This window comes from Neopelma chrysocephalum, unplaced genomic scaffold (genome assembly GCF_003984885.1).
Source record: "Neopelma chrysocephalum unplaced genomic scaffold, ASM398488v2 Primary Assembly neopelma1_45, whole genome shotgun sequence".
NCBI classification, from domain to species: domain Eukaryota; kingdom Metazoa; phylum Chordata; class Aves; order Passeriformes; family Pipridae; genus Neopelma; species Neopelma chrysocephalum.
In genome coordinates, this window is record NW_020897704.1 from 13,661,771 (window position 1) to 13,675,710 (window position 13,940).

At 36.0% G+C, this 13,940-nt stretch overlaps 1 protein-coding gene across 5 annotated transcripts in view; it reads left to right on the plus strand.

Moving 5' to 3' along the window:
• Nucleotides 1–507: 507 nt before the first annotated feature.
• The window catches only part of CD36 (CD36 molecule), a 32,391-nt gene continuing 18,958 nt past the window's right edge, over nucleotides 508–13,940 (plus strand). Inside the window, exons 1-3 of one of the 5 annotated variants that reach the window (XM_027679456.1) lie at nucleotides 4,934–5,070; nucleotides 5,854–5,966; nucleotides 9,060–9,296. In XM_027679456.1, the coding sequence (XP_027535257.1) occupies nucleotides 9,177–9,296 (120 nt within the window). In that variant the 5' untranslated portion in view covers nucleotides 4,934–5,070; nucleotides 5,854–5,966; nucleotides 9,060–9,176. Of the gene's footprint in view, nucleotides 530–4,933; nucleotides 5,071–5,853; nucleotides 5,967–9,059; nucleotides 9,297–13,940 lie in introns of those variants that run through there. The other 4 variants (XM_027679457.1, XM_027679459.1, XM_027679455.1 and 1 more) reach the window with 4 other exon arrangements.

Below are 13,940 nucleotides of genomic sequence, written 5' to 3' on the forward strand. Positions count from 1 at the left end.
CATTAATAGACTGACCCAGCCATTTAAATAACAGATTTTTATATCTCCTTGCTGTTTCAGACTCACAAGAAGCCTATATTATTATATCACAGTTTCTGTATTCAGGTCTTTTGTACTAAGTTCCTCCCTATCTACGCCCTGAGTGACTCTCACATGAATCCACGATCAGTGAAGAAGAGCTGAGAATTAATATTTCGAGGGAAGAAAAAGTGAAGCAGCTGCTGGGTCTTCCATCACCCATTTTCCCCTTAAAGAACCTAGTTACAGTTTGACAGAGGAACTCATCAGTGACAGGAGCCAAATATATCACACTGTTTCCACTGTACTGCTGCCAAGTTGGCTTGAGCTGTTGGTATTTTAGGATGTTTTCCATATCGTCAGGACACGCTGAGAATCACAAGGGACAGCACCTTAGGTCCTAACTCTTCACGGAGCTGGGAAAGCTACAGCTGGGAGTCTTTAGTGGGTAATGAAGGAGCTACACACCAGTTTGGAATGAGTCTTCCAAGCTCTTGTGAGGAGAAATCAGGTATTAATGCATGTTTGGGAGCATCTTTTTCAGGGGATTGACAACTGTTTGATATGAGTGATTTGAATATGCTTCAGGGCATGCACTGGCAAGCCTTGAAGGCCAACACACCTGCAGTAAAAGTCTGTGATGTGAGCTTGGAAAAGAAATGCTACACCATGTCTGCAGTCTTTGGCCAAACTTTCCATTAATGTCAGGTGGTTAATATTTTGAAGTTTTCTTCTTGCATTTTCTTCTTGCTTCACAAGATGTATGCATTTAACAGAACCTTGTATGGCTGCCCTGGTACTACTGTCAGCATGATGCACTGATGTTGAGTGGAACTGAAAGACTTGTTTGGAGAGTTTGAGTGGAATTGTTTTAATGCTGACTTTCTAATCATTAGAGGTCTAATATAAGTCAGTTGTTTAGATTCTCTGCAGTTACAGGAGACAGCACGCCCTGGAAGTTTTCAAAAACTGAGTAGATATGGCACTTTGTGATATGGTTTAGTGGGCATAATGGTACTTAGTCAAAGGTCTTTCACAACCTTAGTGATTCTACGATTCCATATATTTTTGCCTAAGATAAGCATTTAAATTACATGGGATGAGTTGTGTTCATTCCTCTCCATTGAGAGGAATTCCTAATTCCTAAGAGGAACTAATTCCTCTTCCTTAGGCCAGCTGTCTGCTTTTAGCTGGATAAGTTTATTTGCAACAAATATTTGCAATTAACTTTACACAAAAAAAGAATTATTAATATAAAACTATGCCTTTCTTTTATTTTAGGTCATAAAGAGATAAAATATTAAAAGCAAAACTGAAACAACTGAAATATCTTTTTACTTCTTTCCTTTTTATGTGAGGTGACTATTCCTGACCTATAGAACTCTGTTCTATCCTGTGCCTTTTGGAAAATGAGGTGGTACAAAGTAGCAGTCACTATGAGACAAAAAGAGTAAATGCAAAATTCAGGAAAAAAATATTAGTTCTGTATCATTATTTTATAATTTGTGTGTTATATGTTCATGTTCCTTATGGGTAATACCTGAAGACAGCCCATGTTCACTCTAGGGGAGGTTCTTGTTCAAAAGAAGTGAAGTAAATTCACATGTGGTTTGGATGGATAGTTCAGGTGCTGCTTCTCATGTATTATGAGATGAAGGTTTTAATTTCCTTAGGAAATCAAATTAACTTTCATGGATACAAAATTCACTCCCTATAAAACAACACATCCTAGTATCTCCAATACACACAAAGGGTCAAGTCTTATGCAGCTGGTGGCATATTGCACATTTTCTTCCCTAGACTGTTCATCTTGATTATTCTCCTCCTCAGTAGGACTAAGTGCACATGGGTGAACATGAGAGCTTATCTGGGGACAGGAGCAACAGGGTTTTTTTTTTTTTCTTGATTGTTTTTGGGTTTTTTTGTTTTTGGTTTTTGGTTTGGTTTGGGTTTTGTGGGTTTTTTGAATGATTTAAGTCTTTCACTACTGAGCAAGGTACAACACTTCCTGTGGGACTTCTCCACTTCCCGTGAAGAAGCCAGAGGGCCACTAAGTGGTAGCAACAGGATTTTCAGTAGAGAATGTAGAAGGGACATAAGATGATGCTAATAGAATAACCTGGATAAACAATAAATTGGTGCTTTTACTTACCATAGAAAGGGTGTAAACATAATTCCTCACACCTTTATTTCAAAATAGGGAGAGTACCCAATAGGGAGAGTTCCTAGAAAATCATGTTTTGAATGCTGAGAATATTAACCTCATCTTCTGCCCCAGGGCTTGGCACTTTACCTAACAACTAGAAAGTGGATTTTGTTGGGTTTTTTTAAAAGTTAATGTCCTTAAAAAGTTAAGAGGGTGCAAAAGCACAGACAGGAGTTTCCTGGAGCCTTCTAGTTTGCTTCCTAACCTCATCTAACATGTGGTAATATTTCCACATCTGAAAAGGAATTAATGTTAAGATTGGCTTTGATAAGTTTCATGATAGGCAGCTGAAGAAAAACTCTGTGAGTGTCATGACAGTGGAACCACAGGAATATAAAATTCTGTGCTGTACTGTATATCAAAGAATTCCCACAGGGATGTGGGAATGTTTATGTAAACTTCCTAAAAATTCAAATTATATGCACCGTAAAGGTATGTCATACCCTGATGGAATGGATCTTAATGTAAAAAAAAAAAAAAAAGGAAAAGGGAGGCATAGGCTGTTTAAGAACCTCAGGGCATATAGGAAAGAATCCTAAATAAAGTGCTTTCCAAAAGACCCAGCTATGAAATACCTATAAAAGCCATAAATAACACCTCTTCAGCATTTTCTTGTCAGCAGCATGTTTACTCCAGGAAATGTAGGGGGACTTCATTTGGAGTTAACAACTGCATTTCTCTTTTTATGCTTCTTGCAGTTTTCTGTGTCTTTATTAAGTATGTGAGTGTCATTTACCCTATTGCTCCTTCTTGACAGTTTTTCCTAGTGGGGCAGCTTCTTTGTTGTTGCACCACTGGGGACTCCAATGAAGTACATAATTGTTTGTTTTCTGTGTCTTTGCTCTGTTGTTGTGTGTCTCTACTTTATCCTCTGTAACCTCTGAACTCTGATGTGAAGCCAAAGAACACAGGACCATTAAGCACTTATGGTTTGTTTTGGTTTGTTTTTAAGAAACAGAAATGACTGACATCCAAAAGTTCACAGCTTCTCTCTGAGGTTCCAGTCCTTAGAGCTGGTTTCTGCAGTTGAACCAGGTAGTCCTCATTTCCTGGCTAAGCACTGCTGCTAGGAGAGATTTGGCTTATATAGGATGATAATAGGATATTGTAAGTCACAAAATTAGGTGATACAACTCAGCATGTGTATGCTGAAAACTGAACTTAATTACATCAGCATTAGTGCCTTTAGGATTCCAGCAAAAAACAGCAATAGATATTTTCATCATGAATGGTGCACAGTGACTCCAATACACTGCAGAAAATGAGCATGGTGGGGACCACCTTCATGGGCAGCAGTGAAAGAGGCAGTTCAGCCTGGGAGGAAAGCTGGGGGATCCCAAACAAGAGTATCCTCAAGGGAGCATCACATGAGGAGATGTTCAATAGAAACAATTAATGACAATATTGATAAAAGTAGTGCATGGGACGCATAGTGTGGAGAGCTGCTTCTTGCAGTGCTTATATTCCACTCTTTAATTACAAAATAGAGGAAAACAAATGTAATGCACTTTTCAAGGATGTGAAACTGGAGTTAGCCAGGGTCACTTAAGTTCCCTGGCAGCCAGCCTTGTACACAGACTCCCCTATAATAGGTTTTCTTCAAAAGGCCAGGCTCACTTTCAGTCTTGCCTTCACTACTAGGAGATAAAACCTCAAATTCATTAATCTTCATCCACTTTAGATTTACTTAGCAGAAGTAGATTAGAAAACGGCAGATTCTTTCACAAAAGCTTAACTTCCTAATAGGGTAATGTGAAAAAACAAAACAGCAAACAGTCAGTCAAAACAGCAAATACTAAACATAGGAATCACAAACTATTCATTGCTGTACCCTGAAAGTCTGAACCTAATAATCTATTTTTAGGAATATTTTCTCTCTTATAATTAAGCCAAGTAAAGATCACTTCCTCTTGCTGCTGCCAGAAGAATCTTTTAAAACAATGCATTCATTTAATTCACCTGAGATGAGGACATATTTAGAAAATATTTGTGCAAAAGCTTGGCAAACATCATTATTAGCAGACACTATGATGGAGCGACGTTGGTTGACAGAGATAGCAGTGTAAAAATAAATAATTTTTAGATTGTTCAGAAAAAGAAGTTTCTGGCATGATGTTATCACAGAATATTACAGAATATCACACAATATGATGAGTTGGAACTTGCAGTAAAAGAGGAAGGGCCTTAGCACTTTGTGAGGAAATGTTGTAATCCAGTGTCTGAAAAAAATCATCTTAAAAATATTCTAACATTTCTTGATTCTTATTACTTTCAAATATACTATCATGATGATTAAATTAAAAGATATTTAGTCTGTATTTTAACAGAGAATGACTGCAGTAGTAAGGCTTTATTTATGCATATATAGCAGACCATGCTAGATAGAAAAGAATATTTGAAAATATTCTGTATCTTAAAGAAGCTATCAGGAACTGGTTGCTCATAACATGCTAATGTGAGCAGTTTTAAAGCAAATATATATTACAGAAGTGACTAGGAACCAAATAAGTAAGTTACCCTTTTGTCTCCTTGACCTTTGACTCACTTGGATCAAAATTTGATAAAGATTGCAGTTGCTAAGTATATTACCACGCGATGTAGGTAGTGGCTTTTAGTCAGACTGTAAAAATAACCCCCTCCCCCAGCACCAGTACAACTTAACTTTTTCTTCTGGCAAAAAGATAAAGAGGGAACTGACGTCTCTTGGAATATATAAACACTCCCTCAGAGTTCAGAGCCTATGTGCTTGGTGGGGAGATTTAGCTGCTTGTCTGCTGGTAACTTGATGCAAGTCATGTGTTAAGTACTTGTATGTTCAGCTGAAAAATCAGTTGCCCTTATTCAAGGTGAGTCATATGATACAACATTTAAAATCAGAAGGTTTTCCTCAGAAATTCTTCAAAGGTCAGTTGGCGGAAAGCTCTTGAAAATGTTTATTTGTAATGCAAAAAAACCCAAAAAAGATTTTGCAAAACTGTTTGCAAGAAAGAGTGAAATTGTACATGTATTAGTGAAATGCTTTGTTAGATGCTAACAATGGTATTTTATGTTCAGTATTGCTGGCTTTCCCAATTGCATTCTATCTTTCGATATTTAATATTCTTCAAACTACTGTTCTGAAGTCATGTGAATTTATAAGAAATGCAGATTTTTAAATTGAGATTTCTGGCATTTTCTATTGCAATTAAAAAGCTTGGAACTATAATTTCAAAGTACATAAAAAATTAAAAAATAGCAGAAATAATATCTTTTCTGCAAATGCATCTTTTAATGATTTCAGGATTTTTAAGTCCTCCATCTGACCTTGAAGAAAATGGAATTAGAGTATGATATTGTGTTGCAACTCTTAATAGGAATTTTCAAAACACATTTTAATTTACACTATACACACTGCTTTTTCACCACATAATTGCTCTCATTTGGAGCAATAAAGATGGTTCTGTTTCAGAATTGAAGTAATGTCATGTCAAACAATGTTTAAAAATTACTGTTAGAGCTGGAGAAATAATTAAGAAAATATAGATGAAATTATTTGGGTTTTATAAGGACTTGTTTTAAACTAAAATGTACAGAAGTCTAAGTAGAGAAAAAAGAATTTAATAACATTTTGCATCTTTCCTCCTATACAGTTGCTTGTAAATTGTCTTTTCAGAGATTTGAATGGACCATTTTCATTGTCAATATTTTGTGAAGGATGTTTGAAACAATACTGAAAAGTACATATCCAGCACTCTAGAATGGGGTAAATATTCTTATTAATCCTGTAGTCAAATCTAAGTTTAAATGATACTATAGTCTCCTAGACCATATCTAATTTTGTTATGGTATTTTCTATTCTGCTTAGGGTACATAATAGTCACTTGAATATGAATCCCCAGAAAGTGCATTCTCATGGGAAATTTCTACCTTAATCTTTATATTTTGCATTCAATTCTGATAGATGAGAATAGTTTGTTGACTTCTATTGAGTGTTATGGTGTGAGTGCTCTTCACTGCAGTTGTGTAATGGATAATTTGAATTGCATAAATTGGGATGTCTAGACTGCTATTACATTGTGTTTGGTGGGAGAAGGGTGAATATTTTACAATTTGCAGAACTTGGAATAGACATAAGTTGTTAGCAGTCAGTTGCTTGCTAGCTGTTTATTGCTAGTGCTCATGAGGGATGCCTAGTCTGCCTAAAACAAAATGAAAACATTGGAAAAGCTTGCAGAAACTTAGATGGAAAAGTTTCTTGGTGGAAAGTGTATTTCTGTTGAATTTGAAAAGCTTCTGGAAGTTAAGTCAAGAAAAAAAGCCTGATGATATCTAAAAGACCTCTTTAAACACTTATGAAAGAGCTCATTTCCATTTTAAATTTTAAAACGTGTATTTCCACACTTTAAAAAAGATCTGCTGAACAGATAGTATTAGGGGAAAAATCAACTGGAAATATGTACTTTTCAGAACGTGATTCAGTTGGGAATTTTTTGCTTTTCCTTAGATTTGCTACAATGTGTAACCACAGTCAGGTTTTCAAATCCCCACACCAACTATCCAATGAGTTGCACAACTGTATCACAGTTATGTCTTTGCCAAACTAAAAATCCTCACCTGAACCTAGCTACAAAGATATGAGATTTGGTCCTAGTGACTTTCACTCATAAGTTCTTCAGGTCTAATGAATTTCTAGCTGAAGTTTGCTTCAAAATTTGCCATTAAACACATTATGCATCCATCCTTTATATTAAAGAGTCTTTAATAACTTGACAGTTTTATAATTCAGTTAAGTCAACTTTCAGTTATCTTTGTGAAAAGTGCAACAAAATGCATAAAAAGTTTGAGAAAACTGATTTTTTTTTTTAATGTTACCCCTGTGATGAGTTTCTATTGCTAAACAAGCACAGAGTAACAGAGCTGGTAGAGAGGAGAGCAACTCAGTAAACCTGCAGTTCAAATAAGGTGTACCACCTCCCGGAGAAAAGCCAGGTTTACAGATGTAAAGTGACTCTTCTCAGTCCCTAGTGAGTGTCAAAAACTTAAGACAAATGTGGCTTCTTTAGCTCCCCTGTATGTGCAGGCCAAACAATCAAAGGTTTAAGCTCTGAAGTGGGAACCCCAGGGAATGACCTGGTGGCAGGTGGGCGGACTGGATGACTTTTATGGTAAGGACATTTTTCTGAGGTTGCAAGCAGTCTTTTGGTCATTCTGCTTGCAAGTATCCAAGGAGAAATTATTAACATACCAAATGAGCTCAAATGTACAGAAATAGACATTGTTAAAGGCAAGGGAGCCATAAACTGCTGATGGTGCAAGAGCCCACAAAAGGTGGGTTTCCAACACAGTTAAAAGGAGCTGTCTGGTCTCAGGTACAGATGTGATATAATTGTGAGTTTGGGATGACAAGGGAGGACACATCACTGGCCTGATGACCATGGTAACTTATCTGTTAGGGCATGCTGTATGTCCTTTTTTTAATAAAAGGACCTTATAACTGATTATGAAAATACAACACACACTATTCCTATAGCTGCTTTACTATTTAGAAATTCATGAAATCCTTTTAGTCCTTTAGGTATCATGAGCAAACCTGTTCCTTCATTGTTCTTCCACTTCATCTTTCTGTTTTCCTTTTCTCTCTGAGTTTGCTCTTGAATGCATAATTAAATCTGCAACTAATACCTCTGTTGAAATTTATTTAGAGATGATAACAACATATTAACAAACAGAAATTGATAAGAATAAAAAGGACATTGACAGTAGCATCTAAAATAGAAAAGGGCAGATTTTCTGTTAACTGGTGGTCTAAAGCAAATAACAAACTTGCAAATTCTCTGAATGTGATTAATTCCTGACCAAGAATAAATTTTAAATCAGGCACCTTTTTGTCTAAATTATTCATAAATGATAACAAGTCAGAAAAAATATCACTAGGAGCTTATATTTTACCATATCTTTCAACACTGGTGCCATTCTGATTTTCTTTACAACATCTTTCACAAGGGGCTAGGTCTTAAGGTATGTTAACACATATTACCAACAACTCTTGTTTTCCGAGTAATTGCAGATGTTTTTCTTTTGAGACTGAATAATCTTGAAATTTAAGGTATTACATCTTTCAAAGATCAAGCTCTAAACTCGCTTTAACATCTCTGCTGCTCTGTAAGGCAGTTGGGATTGATGAAATTTGGTGGTAGGAATGCAGCTCAAGGAAAAATCCAGTTGTGCCTTTGTCATGAAGTTGCTGAAACAAAGTTTTATCCCTTCAGTAGAGGACTGTGGACTGATGGAGATCTGGAAAGAGGCTTCTCACAGTTGTCTCCCTTTAGGGACTGCCATTCCCACCAAGGTGCTGATGGACCTTGGGGACTATCTTACTGGCAGAACGCAGAAACAGCCTTGGTAGCTCACACCAGTGAGTGGTGTAACTCCTGGTTTTGCCTGAAGTGGGAGCCATGGGCATGGCAGGCTGAGATCAGAGAACTATCCACGGCCTCCTTGTTTGGCAGAGAGAGATTTCAGAGATGTCTACATCAGGAAGGGTGTCAGCTGAATAATAACTATATCAGATTGCCCTAATGCAACAGAGACAAAAAAAAAAACAAACCAAACAAAAACAAAAGGCTAATGAAAGAACTTATTAATCTGTTTAGAGAACTGGAATGAAGAAAGATAATCATACATAATAAGCGATCAGCTTTCCAAAACTACCTGCAACTTGTTGGTTTGTCTTTTTACCGGTGGCTGGCCACTGGCTGGCTGTTGTGGACTTGTTATCTTCCTATCTTCTTCATGTCATGTACTTTGTACTTTGAGCTTTGGAATTTGATTTTGGTTCACTTTTTGCTTACATTAGCAGCTTCTCCGCTGAAGATCAGTGAGTCTGTTGGGACCAAGAAGTGAGGAAAAAGCATCAAGCCTTACAGCAAGGATACTTGTACATTGTCTACCTGCACTCTGACAAAGGAGAGGAATGGCCTGTAACAGAAACTGTGGGCTCCTCTTTGGGGCCATTGTCGGTGCTGTGCTGGCTATCTTTGGGGGAGTCCTAATACCAGTTGGAGATAACCTCATAGGCAAAGCAATGGAAAAGGTACATTTTTTGATTTTGTTGTTTTGGGTCCATTATTGAATAGTCATTATTTTTAAATCTTGTGTTCTGTTTTTGCTTTTTTTCCTTTTTCTTTTTCTTTATTAAACCTAGTTTTTGTAATAGATGGGATTCAAACTTCTGTGGAAATACAGGTTACAGCAGTATTTTAAAAAAATATATTAATTATATTGCCATGTTTACTTGCTTGCTCTCTTTCATGCTTCATATTAGAAGTCAAAATATTTTTTCAAGATGTGTTTTCAGTATGTAATTTAGAAGTAAGTGGGGTTTATGTTTGTTATATTTATGATTGTTTCTAGTTTCTTTATCTTTTTCTTTATTTATTTTACTGGGGTTTTTTTGCTTATTTTGGTACTCATTTCATGCACTTATATTTATGTACTGCAAATAATCTAAACAGTAATCTGCTGCAGAATCCAATCCTACACTTCATGTATTCAGCTACATTCTGTGATTATATGATCCAAGTCAATGTGCTCCACAAGATTGTAGGATCTGATCAAATACCTCTCCCTGGTTTAAGTGTGGAGAACAATTAAAGTAGAACGTTGTAGACCAGGCAGACACAATTTTTTTCTGCTTTTTAGATAATTTTATATCTCAAATCTAGTTTTATCTGTAAAGGAAAATGAAAAATTAATTTGTTAGACCTTTGGTGAAAAGGGTATATAACTGAGGGTCTAAACCATGGAGTAATCTGGAGTGAAAGACCACGGAAGCACTAGAAATCTTAAGGTCTGTGGCTATTGCTTAGTCCTAACAGTGGTCTGCTGTGGTGCTGAAGACTGTGGATATCTTGGAGACACTTATTCAAAGGCTTTTCTGGAAGACTACCCTTAGCTCAACAGCTGTTGAGTCAATTGAGGAGGTAGATATATGAACTGTCAGGAGATGAGGAACTGTCTATTGAGTCCCTCCCTAGATTGTAGAATCACTTTTTTAAAAAATGAAAAATAGAAGCTTCTATACAACATCTTCATTTTGTCAGCCAACTCAGTGAAAGCGAAACTGTAGAGGAATTTTCCAACTGTTGTATTTTTCAAGAATTTTCAAGTATATAAAGAATAAAAAAAAAATCACTAGAGAATGTCTCAACCACCTTGCAACATTTTACAAAAAAATCATGCCCTATATTTGCAAATAATTTTGATTGCCATATTCAGGAAATGAAAGGTTTTTCAGAAAACACATCATTTTGAAAATGTGTATCTCCTTACATTAAATATTTACTTTGAGTTAATCCAGTGTTGTCTTATGCCATCAAGTATTTTGAAAGCAAATTACAAATATTAGGAGTATTATGTGTTCATCTGTTTACTTACAATAATGAACCAGTTATACAGCGTGGTTTGCAAATGTCTACATATTTAATTATACCTGCATAAGTGCTTAGTGGTAAAGCATTAGAGGGAGTAATTTTTCCCTCCACCTCTTTATAATTTTCTGCATTGCGATCATGTTTTAGATGCTCGCACCTATTTCAAGGCAGCTTGTTTGATGTGTATAAAAAAGAATATTTGTACCTGTAATCATACAAAACATAAAAGAGTAAATTTGTAGAGGCTTTATTTATTTATGTAAATGAGTACTTTTTTTCTAAGCACAAGTCATACTAGACTATTGTCTTTCTACTAAGTGTGCTGACTGTTCAGTGAGACCAAAAGTTGTCTTAAGACAACTCCTTTTCAGACAAAGCGTGCCAACGTACAACAGCTGACATATGTGATCATTTCAGCTGATGCTCAAAAGGGACTTGACTATAACTAATTACGATTTAATTATGTTGATGAAAGGTTTATTAATAAAAGCAAATTTGTCATTCACTGCAGTTATACTTAAGATAAATATAGAGCTGACTGCAAATCAAACAAGTTTGCTGATCACAGTGTACTGAAAATACATTTTTTTCTGAAATATTTCACTTTTGGAAATGTAATTTTTACAGAAAATCTTTGGTAGAAACAGCTCAGTTTCAATGACAAATTCTTTTTGGAATTTTCAAATAATAGTGACTCTAGGACAGGAAAAACCCAAAAGGAGTGAGTTATTCTCTCAGATATGGCCTGTAAGCATTTATATGGAAAAGACTGCCTAGGAAGTGGTGTCATCACCAGCCCTGGAAGTGCTAAAAAAATTAGTAGATGTCACACTTTAAGATATGGTTTAGTGGGCATAGTGATATTTGGTCAATGGTGGGACTTGGTGATCTTGGAGGTCTTTTCCAAACTTATTGATTCTATAATTCTATGATATTTCCATTTGGACTCATATGACGCAAAATTTAAACTTAGGTACTCACTCTCTGGATGAAATAAAAACTCAAGATGCCATATTTTTAATGAAAGGGAAAAACTGTTTCAGATACAACCATTAGATTTAAAATCTTTTCTTAAATTCTGCACAGTCAAAGCTTGAAAAAAGACCCGTAGTTTTTCCTCTGCCTATCCTACCTCAGTGTACATCCCAGTTCCTTACACAAGTTGACAGCAATGTAGTAAGATCAAACCTATATTTCTAGGGGAAATGTTGCTATCAAATGTTATTGCTGGATTAGAAAAACAAATGTTGAACAGTTTTAGGACACTTCATACTATAACAAGTTAAATTGTCATAAATTAGCTTGTTATCAAGATTTGGTAAAATAACATGACCATCAGTTTATTCTCAAGCAAGTCCAGCTAAACCTCTTAGCATCTCCCAATAAATAGGGAGAACTTTAATTTCAAAAATCAATGCAATCAATAGTTCTGTTCTTTTCTGCTAGCAGTGGAAGCCTAAGCGTGCTTCTCTTGAGCACACACCTTTACACTTCATCAAATCCTACCGGCCTCATTTCTCCTTTATTGCACTCATTGCGAGATTAGCCTGAGTAAACACTGCAGAATATATTTTGCTGGAAGGCTGCATACTGTTGTTGAAGCAAAGAGAAAGCATCTGGAGGTGTATGGGTAATCTCGGGCGCCCTTAGAAATTGTACAGAGACTTTGAGGCTATAGGTGCTTATCTCCCAGCAGGCAGGTGCTGAGCTCCACCCATGAACAGTCCATGAGTGGACAACCCAGGCAAAGTCCATGTAACATGGAACACCCAAATGTCACCTCTTCTTGTGTTCCAGTTTATTATTGGACACCCATGCTTCAACACAGAACACATGGTGGTGCTTTCTAGCTCCAGACCTTTTTTGGATAAGTTGTTTCAACTCCTACCTCCAGCAGGGGACGGGTGGTTGTTTGTTTTTTTTTTAAATCAACATTACATATATTTTCTGAGTCTTTTTCAAGGCTCTTTAAAGAAACTGTTACTTGAAGAGCACACTCAAAATGACACCAGCAGCAGCAGCATCTTGGCAGGGATCCACTGAAGAAGATTAGTACTAAGCTATTTCAGCCCTGATACTATTCATGGAAAGGAGACTTCCCCCTTAAAAGGTGTCTTTGATTTCAGGACCAAAGGGCAAAAGTCCTAGTTTCCCCAAACACTGAATCTATCCAGAGGGGAGGGACCTTTCCATGAAGGTCTTAGAAAACTGGCCTTGGTACAGTTACAGTGAAACAGGAAAGTTTCAGAGTTCTTTATGAAAAATATTTTGTTTGAGATTGTCAAAATGTACCTTTTTAACTGACTCCATACATTTCAGTTGCACATTAGCATGTCTGTTGTCATCATTACTGGATATTATCGTGTCTAAAATTAAAAAAAAAATAAATACAAAGAACAAGAAGTGAATTCAAAACAGCAATCATCTGATATTTTTGAATGAAGATATTTTGACATGGCTCAGTTACTACTTTTTGCCTTTCCTTCCTTAAAACAATATTATCTATTTAGGAAAAGTTCCCATCACTTCAGTTATGATTTTTTTTTTCAGCTTATCAACTTTTGTTTCCAGCTAGGTTTAACCACTCAAAGCTATTAGTAACAGATTCATTCACCAGAAAAAATCTTTATCACCACTTCTCTAAGATCTTCTGCCTTCTGAGTGCGTGAGCTCAGGAGTTTCACAGAAGTTACATAATAATACTTAATATATTGAATTCCTGGTGAATTGATAATACAAAATGGTGTATGATTTGCCACAATGCCTCAGTAACTCAATAACTGGGTTAGTCTCAGTTATTTTTAGAAATAAGGCTATCCATTTTAGCTATTATTATGTTTAGTCACCTGTCTGTCTGCATATATCTTTTATCTATGATTGGCCAGATTATATCTTATCAGCTACCAGAGGCATTGGAAACTCTTCTAATTTAAAACTGTGTTCGTGACATTAATATGCCAGTTCTTTATGAAAACTAATGAAGCTAAAGCAAGTTCTAGCTCTCAGCAGAACATAAGTGATCTAACCACACATATTCCTGCATTATCAATTATAAACTTGATTGGCTCCCTTAATTTTTTACTATCAAGGACTGAAAAAGAACTAAAAGTTTTGATCCAACAAAGCCTGAATAGAAAGGCTAATAATAAGATAATAATCATAATTTAAGAAGTAATAAATGGCTATTCCTACTTCCAGCTGCAAAATGCTTTTCTGGAGCCCAACTTGTTCTGTTTCACACAATTCTATTGTGGGTTTTTTCCAGTTTACATAGGCAGACTGATCTTATCAGCTACCAGAGGCAT